Genomic DNA, 17,209 nt, shown 5'->3' on the forward strand with positions numbered 1-17,209 from the left:
TATATATCACTAGTAATAAATGATTTATATGTATATATTACTAGTAATAAATGATTTATATGCATATATCACTAGTAATAAATGATTTATATGTATATATTACTAGTAATAAATGATTTATATGCATATATCACTAGTAATTATTGATTTATATGTATATATTACTAGTAATAAATGATTTATATGCATATATCACTAGTAATAAATGATTTATATGTATATATTACTAGTAATAAATGATTTATATGTATATATCACTAGTAATAAATGATTTATATCTATATATCACTAGGAATAAATGATTTATATGTATATATCACTAGTAATAAATGATATATATGTATATATTACTAGTAATAAATGATTTATATGTATATATCACTAGTAATAAATGATTTATATGTATATATTACTAGTAATAAATGATTTATATGTATATATTACTAGTAATAAATGATTTATATGTATATATCACTAGTAATAAATGATTTACATGTATATATCACTAGTAATAAATGATTTATATGTATATATCACTAGTAATAAATGATTTATATGTATATATCACTAGTAATAAATGATTTATATGTATATATCACTAGTAATAAATGATTTATATGTATATATCACTAGTAATAATTGATTAATATGTATGTATCACTAGTAATAAATGATTCATCTATATATATCACTAGTAATAAATGATTTATATGTATATATCACTAGTAATAAATGATTTATATGTATATATCACTAGTAATAAATGATTTATATGTATATATCACTAGTAATAAATGATTTATATGTATATATCACTAGTAATAAATGATTTATATGTATATATTACTAGTAATAAATGATTTATATATATATTACTAGTAATAAATGATTTATATGTATATATTACTAGTAATAAATGATTTATATGTATATATCACAAGTAATAAATGATTTATATGTATATATCACTAGTAATAAATGATTTATATGTATATATTACTAGTAATAAATGATTTATATGTATATATTACTAGTAATAAATGATTTATGTGTATATATTACTAGTAATAAATGATTTATATGTATATATCGCTAGTAATAATTGATTTATATGTATATATCACTAGTAATAAATGATATATATGTATATATCACTAGTAATAAATGATTTATGTGTATATATCACCAGTAATAAATGATTTATATGTATATATCACTAGTAATAAATGATTTATGTGTATATATTACTAGTAATAAATGATTTATATGTATATATTACTAGTAATAAATGATTTATATGTATATATCGCTAGTAATGATTGATTTATATGTATATATTACTAGTAATAAATGATTTATATGTATATATCACTAGTAATAAATGATTTATATGTATATATCGCTAGTAATAAATGATTTATATGTATATATTACTAGTAATAAATGATTTATATGTATATATCACTAGTAATAAATTATTTATGTGTATATATTACTAGTAATAAATGATTTATATGTATATATTACTAGTAATAAATGATTTATATGTATGTATCACTAGTAATAAATGATTTATATGTATATATTACTAGTAATAAATGATTTATATGTATATATTACTAGTAATAAATGATTTATGTGTATATATCACTAGTAATAAATGATTTATATGTATATATTACTAGTAATAAATGATTTATATGTATATATCACTAGTAATAAATGAATTATATGTATATATTACTAGTAATAAATGATTTATATGTATATATTACTAGTAATAAATGATTTATGTGTATATGTTACTAGTAATAAATGATTTATATGTATATATCGCTAGTAATAAATAATTTATATGTATATATCGCTAGTAATAAATGATTTATATGTATATATTACTAGTAATAAATGATTTATATGTATATATTACTAGTAATAAATGATTTATGTGTATATATCACTAGTAATAAATGAATTTTATGTATATATTAGCGACTACGATGCATCAGCACACACAACGCCGAGTCAAACACAAAATCGAACACACTCAACATCAAGTACACCCAACATCGTCTTACCATCAACGCTTACCTTGTGAACTCGGGGTATGAGAAATTCCCATATCCACAAAACAAAATCACTGGAAAACAAAAATACCCTTACTAAGGGTAAGGATTATTAGTAAACAGATAAAATGATTGTTAAAATTATTACAAACTTGCAGGATTCGAACCTGTAATCTTCTGATCCATAATCAGATGCGTTATCCATTGCGCCACAAGTCCCGTCCATATGCCAAAAGATGGTACCGCGACTGTATACAGACAGTGCTAAATTTCGTTGGCATTGGCAGGTAACTTTTTCGACAATTGCATGAAACAGCCCAAAAACCCTTATTCCGGACTTTTTGTGTGACTCGGCATTGTTTGTTACAAACCATATATAGATAAGGACAATCTAGGGGCTCACACCTTTCAGGGAAAACAAGAATTTTTCAATGGCGTGCATCCGTTGTTCGAAAGTTTTATTGGTATATATACACACACACATAAATAAATAAACATTTAGAATTTTATTAATAGCATAGATAACTAGTAATAAATTTTTTTATCTGTATATATCATTAGTAATAAATTTTTTATCCGTATATATCACTAGTAATAAATTATTTATATGTATATATCATTAGTAATAAAAGAACTTATATATGTATATACCATTAGTAAAAATTATTTATATTTATGTATCACTAGTAAACGTATTATTTATATGCATATATCACTAATAATAAATTTTTGTTATGTATATATCACTAGTAATAAATTTTATATTACTAGTAATTAATGAATTTGATGTATATATCACTCGTACTAACTGAATTTTATGTATATATAACTATTATTTTATTAGTTAGAATTCTTTTTGAGACGAGCAATTAATATTGTTTATCCATTTATTTATTGCGGTCTATTATCCTCATCTTTTAATCCTTATTTCACAACGTTTCGGCCAACTATTCTGGCTTTCGTCAGGTGGTTAAATGTGACAGAGTCTGTGGCACAGTGGATAGAGATGTTTAATCTTCATTTTTCCAGGTGAGCATTGTCTGGAGATAGCGGTTTCAATCCTACCCAAAGCCGGATAGAGGCTTAGTTAGCCAAAACGTGGTGAAATGACAACAACTATGGAAGGCAGTTTCAAATTGCTGAGAATCCAGTTAGGAAATTTTGTGTTTCTATCCTGTTGCGATTAACCACCTGATGAAAGGCAGAGGAATAATTAGTCGAAAGGTCATGAAACAACAACTAGAAGATGACGATAATAGTCTGAAATAAATGGATAAATATATGAATTACTAGTAATAAATGATTTATATGTTTAGATCAGTCATAGTTAAAGAATTTATTTGTAAATACCAGAAGTAATAAATGAATTTTTATGCATATGACAACTGGCGATGCTTAGCTCAGTGCTTAGATGCTGACGAAGTTCTACAACACTTCCCAAAGTTAGTGTTGCACGAAAAGGCCATGCTGACTATTGATTGTCTTCGACTGGTCTCATCTATTACATTTGTGAATAACGGCGAAGAAATACTGTCAACAAATAGATGAAATGCATTAGAAACTTCAACAACACCCAGTATTAATCAATAGAAAAAACAAAATGTTCCTCCACAACAGTGCTCGACTGTCTGTTATTAAACCGACACAGAAAAGTTGAACGAATTGGACTACGAAACTCTGTCTCATCCTCAATACTCTACAGACTTCTCATCTACCGACTACTATTTTTTCAAGCATTTTGACAATTTTCTGCATGAGAAATGCTTCAAAAACCTAAGCGATATCAAAAACACAATCAGCCATTTCATCGCCACCAGAACCCAAGATTTTTACGTTACTGGCATAAATATATCTGTTTTGCGTTGGGAAAAGTTTGTTCTGTAGGTGCTAATTTCGCTCAGTAAATTTTTGCTTGAGTTGAGATATGTTAATCTGAATTTAAAAGTAAAAAAAACCTCAAGAACTTGCTTGTCAATCTGATATATATCACTAGTAATGAATGTTAGTAGATGAACCCGTGAACACCTTGGTCACAACCACTGCTACTATTTGTTCCATTTTGATTTCATCTGAAACTCTATAAACTGTGACATATCAGCTGTAAGTTTCTCCTGGGGTGCAGCTACTATACAGTGCGACACAATGAAGTGTGTAAATATCTCATCTAAATTTCCCAATCAATTTGTAAAAAGTTGAAGATCAAATGTAGCAACAAATCTTGAAAGATGTACTGTGTTGAATGAGATGGCAAGGAACAGTAAAACTATTCCAAGGCCTCCTTCTCGAAGAAAGAGAAAGTAGCAACCTTAGTAGAAGTCAGTGGGCGAATGTCTGGCATCTGGCTACCGCATACCCATCCTCTGCTAGAACAAAATACGAAAATTAACAAAAATGAAATTAACTAAAAATAACTGTTTACATATTTACTTACGGATAATATAAAAGTAATTATATAATTTATTTTGCGAATTTACATATGTGTTTTTATAGTCTATAATTTACATATGTGTTTTTTATAGTCTATAATTTACATATGTGTTTTTATAGTCTATAATTTACATATGTGTTTTTATAGTCTATAATTTACATATGTGTTTTTATAGTCCATAATTTACATATGTGTTTTTATAGTCTATAATTTACATATGTTTTTTATAGTTTATAATTGACATATGTGTTTTTATAGTCTATAATTTACATATGTGTTTTTATAGTCTATAATTTACATATGTGTTTTTATAGTTTATAATTTATATATGTGTTTTTGTAGTTTATAATTTACATATGTGTTTTTATAGTCTATAATTTACATATGTGTTTTTATAGTTTATAATTTACATATGTGATTTTATAGTCTATAATTTACATATGTGTTTTTATAGTCTATAATTTACATATGTGTTTTTATAGTTTATAATTTACATATGTGTTTTTATAGTCTATAATTTACATATGTGTTTTATAGTCTATAATTTACATATGTGTTTTTATAGTTTATAATTTACATACGTGTTTTTATAGTGTATAATTTACATATGTGTCTTTATAGTCTATAATTTACATATGTGTTTTTATAGTCTATAATTTACATATGTGTTTTTATAGTTTATAATTTACATATGTGTTTTTATAGTTTGTAATTTACATATGTGTTTTTATAGTCTATAATTTACATATGTGTTTTTATAGTTTATAATTTACATATGTGTTTTTATAGTCTGTAATTTACATATGTGTTTTATAGTGTATACCAATACATGCTAATTTACATATGTGTTTTTATAGTGTATACCAATACATGCTAATTTACATATGTGTTTTTATAGTGTATACCAATACATGCTAATTTACATATGTGTTTTTATAGTGTATACCAATACATGCTAATTTACATATTTGTTTTTATAGTGTATACCAATACATGATGAAAATTAGCTGAAAAGAGTCACCCTTTCTAAAAATGTTCTCAGAAACTTAAAAATATATTAGAGTAGCTAAATTATTATAGCCAGAAAGGGCGATGGAAATACATAGCTAAGTGAGAGATGGATGATTTCTTCAGTTAATTACAAATTGTTGCTAATTAAATGAATTAAAATGGATTTTTCTTTTCAAATATAATTCAATCTCAGAACTATAAAATATTTTAGTATTTTGTGTGATTACACAGGAAAAAGTCTTAGAGAAACAAGCGATGATTAACTCAGTTTTAGTACAAGATTAGTTTCAATTTTATTTTGTTAGTTGAACAAAACACTATTAAAGGTAATAATACAGTTTTATATTAAAGATTCAATTACGCAGATAAACTAAACCAAATTATCTAATTCTTTAAATCATTGGTAAATTTAAAAAATTGCTGATAGAGTGTGATATAAGCTTATAATTTGACTTTATAGTTTGACAGATGTAAACTATATATAAATAAGTAAAATTAATCTCCCAAACAAAACAGTTTTGCACCACTTTTATGTTATATTAAACCTTATATTAAATCTTATATTAAACCTAATTTTAAACCTAATTTTAAACCTTTTATAAAACTTTATATTAAACTTTATGTCTAGACACCATCTTCTTATTTTGATCAAAATCCATTATATGATTAAGAAGTTTTACGAAAAAATTGAAATTCAAGAAATCAGGCTTAATTGATGTTTAATGACTGTGGATGAAATTCAATGCAAATCTGAAATATATAACTTTCCAAATGTATGGTTGTATCCATATTATATCCCCTAAAGCCTCTTTAAAATACTCCAAAGAAACTCAAATCCTAGCACTACTTATTAATAATTATTGTTAAAATTTCACAAATATTAGAGGTGTCTGAATTTTCATGAAGGATTACCATCCCTTTTTTACCTTCTTCACATAATACTAAATAAAACTAAATATAGCTCACATCTATACACAATTAAAACTTTTATTTGAAAACTTTATAATGATTGATTAATTAGTTTAGGAGTAAATTCTGTACATAATAATGTATAAACATAAACACATACCTAACTTTATAAAGGTAGAGATATAAGAATTCAACTGCAGTTGTAATTTCAAGTAATTATTTTATTAAATCGAATTTACTCTATAAAGAGTAATAAAGACATGTTTACTTAATTAGTACAAAATCGTTGATAATTGCATATTTTTCTTTGCAGGCATTTACTATGATAGCTGTCCTCAACAGTATGCGTTTTGCCCTTGGCTCGCTTCCATACTGTTTGAAAGCATTGTCTGATGCTTCAATATCACTTAATCGATACCAGGTAAGTAAACAACATTTTGATAAATCTTGTAGTATTTGCCTTATCGATTAGGTTCAAATTATAATGAGAATTTCAATTAATGTTTGCTAATTCTTAAGTTATTTTATACTGCTAATGATAACTTTATCATTTTTAGGTTGTTTTTTTGTAAAATTTGGTATTTATTTAAAAAATATAAAATTCATTTAAAAAATATAAAATGTATTTAAAAAATATAAAATTTATTTAAAAAATATAAAATTTATTTTAAAAACATAATATTTATTTAAAAAATAGAAAATTTATTTAAAAAATATAAAATTTATTTACAAAATATAAAATTTATTAAAAAAATATAAAATTTATTGTAAAAATATAAAATTGGTTTAAAAAATATAACATTTAATAAAAAAAATATAAAATTTATTTAAAAAATATAAAATTTATTAAAAAAATATAAAATTTGTTTAAAAAATATAAAACTTCTTTAAAAATATAATATTTATTTAAAAAATATAATATTTATTTAAAAATATAAAATTTATTTAAAAAATATAAAATTTATTTAAAAAATATAAAATTTATTTAAAAAATATAAAATTTAATTATTAAAAAAATATAAAATGTATTTAAAAAATATAAAATGTATTAAAAAAATATAACATTTATTAAAACAATATAAAATTTATTTAAAAAATATAAAATTTATTTTAAAAATATAAGATTTATTTAGAAAATATAAAATTTATTTAAAAAATATAAAATTCATTAAAACAATATAAAATTTATTTAAAAAATATAAAATTTATTTAAAAAATATAAAATTTATTTAAAAAAATATAAAATTAATTTAAAAAATAAAGAAAGAAACATTATGGATAAAATCATTAAAAAAAAACATTTTTAATGAATTGCTTGTTTTTTTTTTTTTTTTTTTTTTTTTTTGTTAAATTTGTATTCTTCTCTTAACCCACAGCGGTGCTGGCACTGATGTTTCCACTAAACAGTAGTGCTGGAAATTCTCTGGAGCAGCCCCATTCACATTCCCTATTTTTCCTTTTCAAAATGAAAATCCTTAAACTCATTAATAATGATTATAATGAAAATCTAACAGAAATTCAATTGTTCTTAGAATAAGACCTTTAGAAATCACAATTCTGATGCAAAGTACTCTGTATCATGTAATCATCTTGTAAAATGCATTTTTGATGAGGTTAGAGATTATTTTTTGAGGTTAGAGATTATTTTTTGAGCTTAGAGATTATTTTTTGAGGTTAGAGATTATTTTTTGAGGTTAGAGATTATTTTTTGAGCTTAGAGATTATTGAGACGTAAAGTTAGAAATCTCATAAAGAGAACACATATTTTTTAAATGATAAATTGAAATTAGCATCATTTAACACCCTTTTCCTTCTTTGTTAAAAATAAAATATTTTAAATTTAAACGCTTTAAAACAATCACGATATTAGTCAATACTGTTAGGAAAAATATTTACTTAACATTGACATTGTAGAACTCTTAAACAGAGATATTAGAAATATGAGATACAAAGAAGAATGCAAACTACAAGTTTATACAGTCTTAAAATATTTTTATTACTGTTGATAATATACAAAATGTAAACAACATTATCAAGATCATTTATAAACACAATTGATAAAAGGTTTTCTTTATTTTCCAAGCGATTTAACCCTTCTAATAGCAGTGGATCGGTAACTGATAATGCTGTGATTCCATGACCTGTCTCACCCCGACAACTGGAATCAGAACCACTGGGAGAGATTAGCTAGGAAATGAATGATAGTCTGAAAAAATAAACCCATGGTGCTACATAGAAAAGTGATGCTATGAGCAGTTAGCTGTAGGGGGGGGGTCATGATAAAGAATTTGGAAGGATGAAAAAGAAAGCATACATATCTAGTTTCTAGTTGATGTAAGCTGAGAGTACGATAATTATGATAAGTAATGCCCCTAACCCACTTCCAGTTTGATCTAGCTGAAATTTTGCATGTGTAATGATTTATATCTCTGCGGGTTATGTGGCAAATTACAGCTCTGAACTAATTGTGGTTTCTGTTTTACAGGTGTTTGAACTGAGTCAGGTGTGAAATGGAGCCTGTTGAATGTCGAGCAGTGATCCGGTTTTTGTATTTGAAAGGATGCACACCACAGGAGACTCTTGATGAAATGAAAGAAACTTATAGTGATAATGCCCCATCATATGACCTTGTAAAATGCTGGTATCGTGAATTCAAACATGGCCGGAAGTCTGTGGAAACAGCTCCCAGACCTGGTCGCCCCCCTTCTTCCATTGATGAGGCATCTGTCCGTCAAGTTGAGGCTACCATTTTGGAAGATCGGCACATTACTATTCGCCAAATAGTCCAAGATGTCAAGATTAGTACAAGGTCTGTGGAAACTATCATTCATGACCATTTGCATATGCATAAGGTGTCTGCCAGATGGATTCCCAGGTTGCTCACACCATTCCAGAAGCGAGAACGCGTTGAGTACTCGAGGATGAATTTGTAGATGTGCCAAAAAGATGAGTCAAAGTTTTTCAAAAGACTGATTACACAGGATGAAACCTGGGTCCATCACTATGATCCAGAGACCAAAGCCCAGTCAATGCAGTGGAAGCACTTGGACTCACCACCTCCAAAGAAGGCAAGGGTGCAGCCCTCCGCTGGCAAGGTCATGCTCACAGTCTTCTGGGACCAGGACGGAGTAGTGATGACAGATTTCCTGGCAAAGGGTACCACAATTACAGGAGCCTATTATGCTTCACTTTTGAGGAAATTAAGGGAAGCTATCAAAATCAAGACGCGGGGCAAGATCAGCAAATGTACCCTCCTCCTGCAGGACAACGCTGCGGTCCACAACTCGCATGTCACCAGATCAGAAGCACAGGCGTATGGTTATGAAATCCTTCCCTATCCTCCCTACACTCCTGACCTTGCACCCTCTGACTTTCACCTCTTCCCAGCCAGTTTTTGAAAGGAAAGCGTTTCCCAGATGATGCAGCCTTGATTTCTGAAGTCATGTCGTGGTTGGAGGACCAATCTGGCATTTTCTACAAAAACGGTCTCCAGAGCTGCATCAAACGATGGGAGAAATGCATAACTCTGGGTGGTTCCTATGTAGAGAAAGACTAATAACTGTGCCAAGTTTCATTGCTCTACTGCTATGGGAAGTGGGTCAGGGGCATTACTTATTGTACGCCCCTCGTAACTTTAAAAAAAAAAAATGGACATCTAGGATTTCCAATCAAAAATAAATATGGTTGGAGAACACTGTTCAGCAGATGGGCAAGAGATCTAGGCAGTGAATGGCAACAAAGTTTGATAGAGATAGGTCAGAAGGTAAGAAGAGGTTAAATGATGAGATTCTGAACTGGAGAGATGAGAATTTAGCTTCAATGTAAATGCTTACGATGAAACTCAAATCTCTCACACACACACACACACACACACACACACACACACACACACACACACACACACCACATACTTGTGTTCAACAAGTTTTGCATACAGTGTCTATATATATATATATATGTGTGTGTGTGTCATTTATTATTATCTATGCAAAATGACAACTGTGTCTTGTGCTCAATGACCACTGGCATTAGAATCTCAACATGGCCAATAAGAAAATAAAGAAGAAAAACCACAGCACATGCATTTGAGGTAAGGCAGTCATTTAATGTCATGAAAGTTACACTATGGCAGCTCCTCTCTATTTTTAGGTTAAGTATAAATATATTTGAATATTAGATAGTTTTCATTTCAATTTAATATTAGGAAACAAGTGTCCAACTCAATTTATCTCTTAATTCTTTCTGACAATATCATGTGAGTGATAAAACTTAGGATTCGTTTGATCCCTACACAGTTCCTATATATATATATATATATATATATATATATATATATATAGTAATTTATAAAATATATATGGCGATTAAGCTAAACTGAATATTCAGCGTTTCATCCACTCTAGGATTCGTCAGGCTTATGCACGAATTCTGTGGTTGTTTATCGTTTTTATATGGTCCTCTTCTGTTGAGGATTTTAGTTAGCCAATCAGCTTTCTAGTATCCACTGCGCCCCTTCCTATCAGCCAATGGGCATGCATTTTATCGCACAAAGGATTTGTTTTAAAACTAGTTTAGTGGTTTAAGGCAGACATTTTCTTTTTTTTTCCTTTTTTTTTAATATAAATATACATATGTGTACATACATATATATATATGCACATATATATACATATATATGCATACATATATGTGTGATCGTTTATGTATATTCATGTTTATTTAATTTATTTATTTGTTTATTTTCTATTGTTTTTGTTAGTTTTAAAACTATTTTTTATCGCTATCCTAGAGTAAGTTTTATTTTGTGAACACAGTTATTTGCTATTTCTCTTCTACAGTTTAATAGATTTTGGGGTTCTTTAAAGTACAGGATAGCAAATTTTTCATGAAAGCATAATTTACATGGGTTGTCTAAATGCCTACACGTGGTAGCTTGTCTTATTATTTTCCATTCGACTACCGGCGAATGACCGCTTTCTTTGAATTCCCAGTATTTATTCGCTAGTGTTGTTTTTATACGGTGTTTCTTATTGTTGAATGTACTTTTGTGGTCATAGTATCGGGTTTTGAAATCTAAGGAAGTCATGCCTACGTAATATTTCTTGTTATTCGGGTTTTCTTTCGCAAATATTGTTGCCTGATAAACTACGCTTTTTGTTAGACATTTATTTTGAACTGGGCAAAGTGTGCGGTGTCTACAGTTGCATTTATCTTGTTCATTATTAGTATTTTTATTTATGGTATGGTTGTTCTTGTCCGGGGTTGGTTTGTTATTATTATTATTATTATTATTATTATTATTATTATTATTATTATTATTTCTGCTAGTGTTAGTTTTATTTTTGTCCTGGTGTCTACTTTTGTTATTGTTTATTTTGTTGTTGTTTACATTGTTTTTATTTAGTATTTTGTTATTATGTGCTTTAATTATCATCTCTAAATTTTCACAACAACTGTAGGTTAACTTTAAGGTATTTTTATTGAAGATTTTGTGTAAGGGGTTGGTTGCGGGAAAGTGTTTTTCAATAAGATCTAGAAATTTCTTGCCAAGTTTTGTTTTTAACATTTGATTGTATGGGGCCGTATACCAGATTATAGTTCTTTTTCTTCTATTTTTAATTTTATTATAGTTATTGGTGTTTTGTTGCTTATATTTGATATCGATATTTTTGTATCCACTATTGTTACATATAGGGGTACCAAATTGACGTTTGGTGTATAACATAAAAGGATTCCGTGTGCGTATGATCGTCTAGTTTCATATGCGGTTGTGTGTGTTCATCTCTAATTGTTCATATGCTTTTGTGTGTGTGTTACATGCATTTTCTTCGACATACCTTACTTCATGTGTCGTCGATGTTGATCCATCTGGAATTCATTTTCTCTTGGAGGGAGACTGGTACCTGTTAGACAAAGATTTATCACTCCAAGACGATGAACTGGTTTTATAGTTTTTTATTTTCCTTCCAGATGTCGACACAGAATATGGAAGTGTATCTTGCTTGCTTTGAACACGTCAGCGTCCCCCACCCCCCAGTGAAGGGGAGGGAACAGCTATTAAGCCGTCCATCTTCTTCAAAGTCCAAATCCAGTCTCACAGATCTAGCCAACCTGACCACGTCACTCATACGTAATCTGGTCAGCTGACCTTCGGTTCTGGTAAACGTGTCTACACTCCACGTTTACTCACCTCTCTCTCTCTCTCTCTCTCTCTCTCTCTCTCTCTCTCTCACTCTCTCTCTCTTTCAATCCATTCTGTAACACTATTTTTTAGGGCTGTTTCGTAGATATTGGTTGACCTGTGAAATGCATTTTCATCGCTTGAGTTATTACTGAGTCTACTTATGCTACCTATGTAAATTATGTCTTCATGAAAAATTCGCTATCCTGTACTTTAAAGAACCCCAAAATCTATTAAACTGTAGAAGAGAAATAGCAAATAACTGTGTTCACAAAATAAAACTTACTCTAGGATAGCAATACAAAATAGTTTTAAAACTAACAAAAACAATAGAAAATAAACAAATAAATAAATTAAATAAACATGAATATACATAAACGATCACACATATATGTATGCATATATATATATATATGTATATATATGTGCATATATATATGTATGTACACATATGTATAATTATATAAAAAAAAGGAAAAAAAAAGAAAATTTCGGCCTTAAACCACTAAACTAGTTTTAAAACAAATCCTTTGTTCGATAAAATGCATGCCCATTGGCTGATAGGAAGGGGCTCAGTGGATACTAGAAAGCTGATTGGCTAACTAAAATCCTCAACAGAAGAGGACCATATAAAAACGATAAACAACCACAGAATTCGCACATAAGCCTGACGAATCCTAGAGTGGATGAAACGCCGAATATTCAGTGTAGCTTAATCGCCATATATATTTTATAAATTACTAACTAGCTCTACCTACGTATTGAGCACTTTTGAAGTAAATGCTTAAAATTTACGCATAAATCTATACTTTTGTATATTAATTTTATGTGAGTAAATGAAGTAGTTATATATATATATATATATATATATATATATATATATATGTGTGTGTGTGGTTGTGTGTGTGTGTGTGTGTGTTAATTATATGTAGATGCAAAATGAATTTGAATAGATATTTTATAACAAAAATCTCTAAAAACAAAGCAAATATGCAGAAATACATAGAAATGTTACATTTGAAAAATCCTGTTCAGTTCACATTTAATATCAATTTATATGTGATTAGTCCGAATCCTCAGATCATGATGGGTTCATGATAATGAGGGACTCTCGAAAACTTCAATAAGTATAAGTAAATTTATTTTTCTGACCTGTTTTACACAAATGAACGAGTAAATTATATGATACACAAAGTAAACACTTATTAGGTTAATTTTACCTACACAAGTGTGGACACATCTCGATTATTGCCAACAGTGTTAAATCCCTTGGAAAATAAAGAGAAGCTTTTAATATCTACTAATGACATGAAACAACGGCAATAATACTAACCAGCAGAGCATTACCAGTGTTAATCAAAGTGTGATGATGTATGGAAGTGAAACTTGGCCAGTGAGAGCTGAGAACATGCAGAGAAATGACATGAGAATAATACAAAGGATAATTAATGCTAGTTTTAAAGAGAATCTGTAATGTATGATCTCAGAGGTAAATTAAACTGAACAGCATAGTGAGATGAGTGCAGAACAGGCGATTTTGTTGGTTTGGTCATATAAAAAAATAGATAAGAGTTCTTGAGTTAATAGATGTTGAACATTTGAGGTAGCAGATTAAATTGGCAGGGGAATGACAAGGAAACATGGGAGGAAGTGATAAAAATGGATTTGAGAGGAAGAGGGATAAATAAAAACCGGGTCAGCAATAGGTTACTTTGGAAGTACATTTTTAAAAGCTAGCATATAAAACGGATGTTAAACCGATATTGCTGCTGCTGCTGCTGTTGCAGAAGAAGAAGAAGAAACTACGAAATTTCTTTGAAGGATCCTCATCAGAGAAAACTAACTCTAATCTATAAACACATTTAAAAGGAAGAGAGTGAGAGAGAGAGAGAGAGAGAGAGTTTTTGTTAATGGAAAGTTTATTTTTTATTTGTATAGAAAATCAAACAGCAATCTTATATATAAGTCAAGTGACATTTTCCCCTGTACCATTGGCCGAAATTGCTTCCAAAGCAAAAACTAGATAAAAAAATCTGTTAAGTGGAAGGAAACTCAGATGGAGACCTAACCAGCAAAGAGAGTCTTCAGAGGAGAAGACCTCTTCAATCAAGTGTTTCAGCATTTAACTCCTTACACTCCAGGGGGTGGACCATATCCAGGTCATGACTGCCGGATGTCTTTCTCTGCTGCCATGTGTTGTTTTGTTTTCTTTTTTTTATTTTATTTACTCATATGATTCACAGATGGATGTCTTAATCACCATGAAATTAGGGAAATTAAGATATATGTAGTTGATTTTTATTCCTCCTCGACCAGATCCAGCAGGAGCTCTACTCCTCTGCCTCACTCATTGCTATTAGTGCTCTGTTTCAACTCTTCCCTGAGATGAACAGCTGTTTCATGAGATTGTAGGCAGACGAGCCTACAAATCCCCTTGCTCCCACTTCAACTGCAAATACGCTGGTGCTGAATCCAGCATTTTTCAAGTCCCTGATTAGAGCAGAATACTTTTCAGACTTATAGACATGGGGCTCATCAATCCTGTTCTCATATGGCACTGTTAATTCAATCAGAAGGATCTCTTTTGCTGTCTTAATCCACTTTTGCTGATAATTTCTGGATAGTGCTTCCACTGTTGCAGATCTGTAGCACACACCCAATCATCGGCTGCACTCAGAAGATTCTACTTGCAGGCCCTGGGCATGATGTTGGTTTTTGGCCAGATGTCTTTGCCTCCTGCTGCATAGAACTTTGCTGCTGGTTTTAGGCATTTATCCTTACTCCTATTTGTGCTGAACTGGACAGCTTCAGCTAATTCTTTCAGCACTTAGTTGTGTCGCCACGTGTATCTTCCTTGAACTCAGTACATGCTCCACAGTTTGTTTTTCTTTACAGAGTGGGCAAGTAGGGTCTTCAGATTTTCCTCATTTCACGAGGTTAACGTTGGATGGTGCATATTAATCTGTGTTGTTAGCAAACAAAATGTTGCTTTCAATATATTTCTTTGATTTTAATATTTCTTCTGATTAAGTTTTTGTTTTGCTTACTAATATTCTAGAGGAGATAATCTTCTGTCTGCCCAAATTTCTCTTCCTGCAATCTGAGACATACACAAAAAAAATTGGGTGGTAATTTTTCAAAATATAAAATTTTCTTTCTGCTATGAGGAGAGCAATGATGACGACACCACCACCTCCAACAACAACAACAACGACAACAACAACAATGACAACAACAACAACGACAACAACAACAACGACAACAACAACAACAACAACAACGACAACAACAACAACGACAACAACTTTGCTTTATATCATCATGTAGTTTTTGCTGAAAAACAGTTAAAGATTCATCTCTCTTTAAGTCGTAGATGACTTGTGTTGTAATGCTATATGACGATTCAAGAAATAAGTTTACATGCCATATTGCCAGTGAAAAAAAAAACTTCACTTTATTTAAATTGTCTATTACAGTATTGGATCCTAGACAATGAATTCATAATACAGTATTACATTTGGTAAGTGGTATATGTTAATCCCAAAGTGGCAAATTATGATAAACGTAATCAATACACTAGATAGAGCAAGTGTGTTTACATGCTGTGTTACCTGGGAGAAAGAACATCAGTCTTTTTTATGCTATTGTATAAAAGAGAATGTACTCAGTGTGTATATTTGTCTACATCTAAAAGTCAGAAACTACTCAAGATATACGCTCGTAAATTACATGAAATGCACATTTATTTTTTCATTCATTTTATCATTAATTTTATCATTAATTTACATTCATTTTTTTCCTTCATTTTTAAATTTTTTCCATTCATTTTGTATTCTTATTTTCATTCATTTCTTCATTAATACATTTTCAGTCATTGTTTTTCATTCAATTTTCTCATTCATTTTTCATTCATTTTTTGTTTATTTTATTTCATTCATTTTTCATTCATTTTGCATTCATTTTTTTATTCATTTATTTTGTCCAATTTGACATTTATTTCTTTCATTAATTTTTTCACATATTTTCATTAATTTTTTTCTGTATTTATTTTAATTCATTTTTTCCATTCGTTTTGTTTCCATTCATTCTCTTATCGCTTTTCATTCATTTTTTTTTCATTCATTGTTTCATTGCAAATTTTTTAATTCATTTTTTCTCACTCTTTTTGAATTCATTTTTTTAATTTATTTTCTTTCATTTATTATTTCATTCAATATTTTTCATTCATTTTTATCATTCATTTTTGCCATTTATTTTTCATTCAGTTTTCCATTCATTCTTTCATTAATTCATATATTATTCATTTATTTAATTCATTTTTAATAATTTTTTATTTATTTGTTTTTATTTCATTCATTTTTCAATTATTTTTCATTTACTATTTTTTTAATTTATTTTATTATTCTATTTTTTTATTCATTAGAGTGGTATCTGCTAATCAAAACGTGCCCTATACCCGAGATAGAACTGATGTGTTTAAAGAACACCTTATCTAGGAGAACGAATTTCGTTATGTTTTGTAATACTGGTGTATACAAGAAAAGGTAGTTGGTGTTGTATGCGAAAAATAATAATAATAATAATAGTATTTAATATGGTAAGTGTATGACTTCT

General features: G+C 28.7%; 1 protein-coding gene across 4 annotated transcripts in view; it reads left to right on the top strand.

Moving 5' to 3' along the window:
• Nucleotides 1–17,209, top strand: part of LOC145292023 (ATP-binding cassette sub-family C member 5-like) — a 358,649-nt gene that overhangs the window by 221,533 nt on the left and 119,907 nt on the right. For all 4 annotated transcript variants that reach the window (XM_080138030.1, XM_080138031.1, XM_080138032.1 and 1 more), the window contains one exon: nucleotides 6,728–6,835. In XM_080138030.1, coding sequence (XP_079994156.1) covers nucleotides 6,728–6,835 — 108 coding nt within the window. The remainder of the gene's footprint in view (nucleotides 1–6,727; nucleotides 6,836–17,209) is intronic.

The sequence above is a fragment of the Euprymna scolopes genome, chromosome 13 (assembly GCF_053919585.1).
Source record: "Euprymna scolopes isolate OS-2025 chromosome 13, ASM5391958v1, whole genome shotgun sequence".
Taxonomy (NCBI): Eukaryota; Metazoa; Mollusca; class Cephalopoda; order Sepiida; family Sepiolidae; genus Euprymna; species Euprymna scolopes.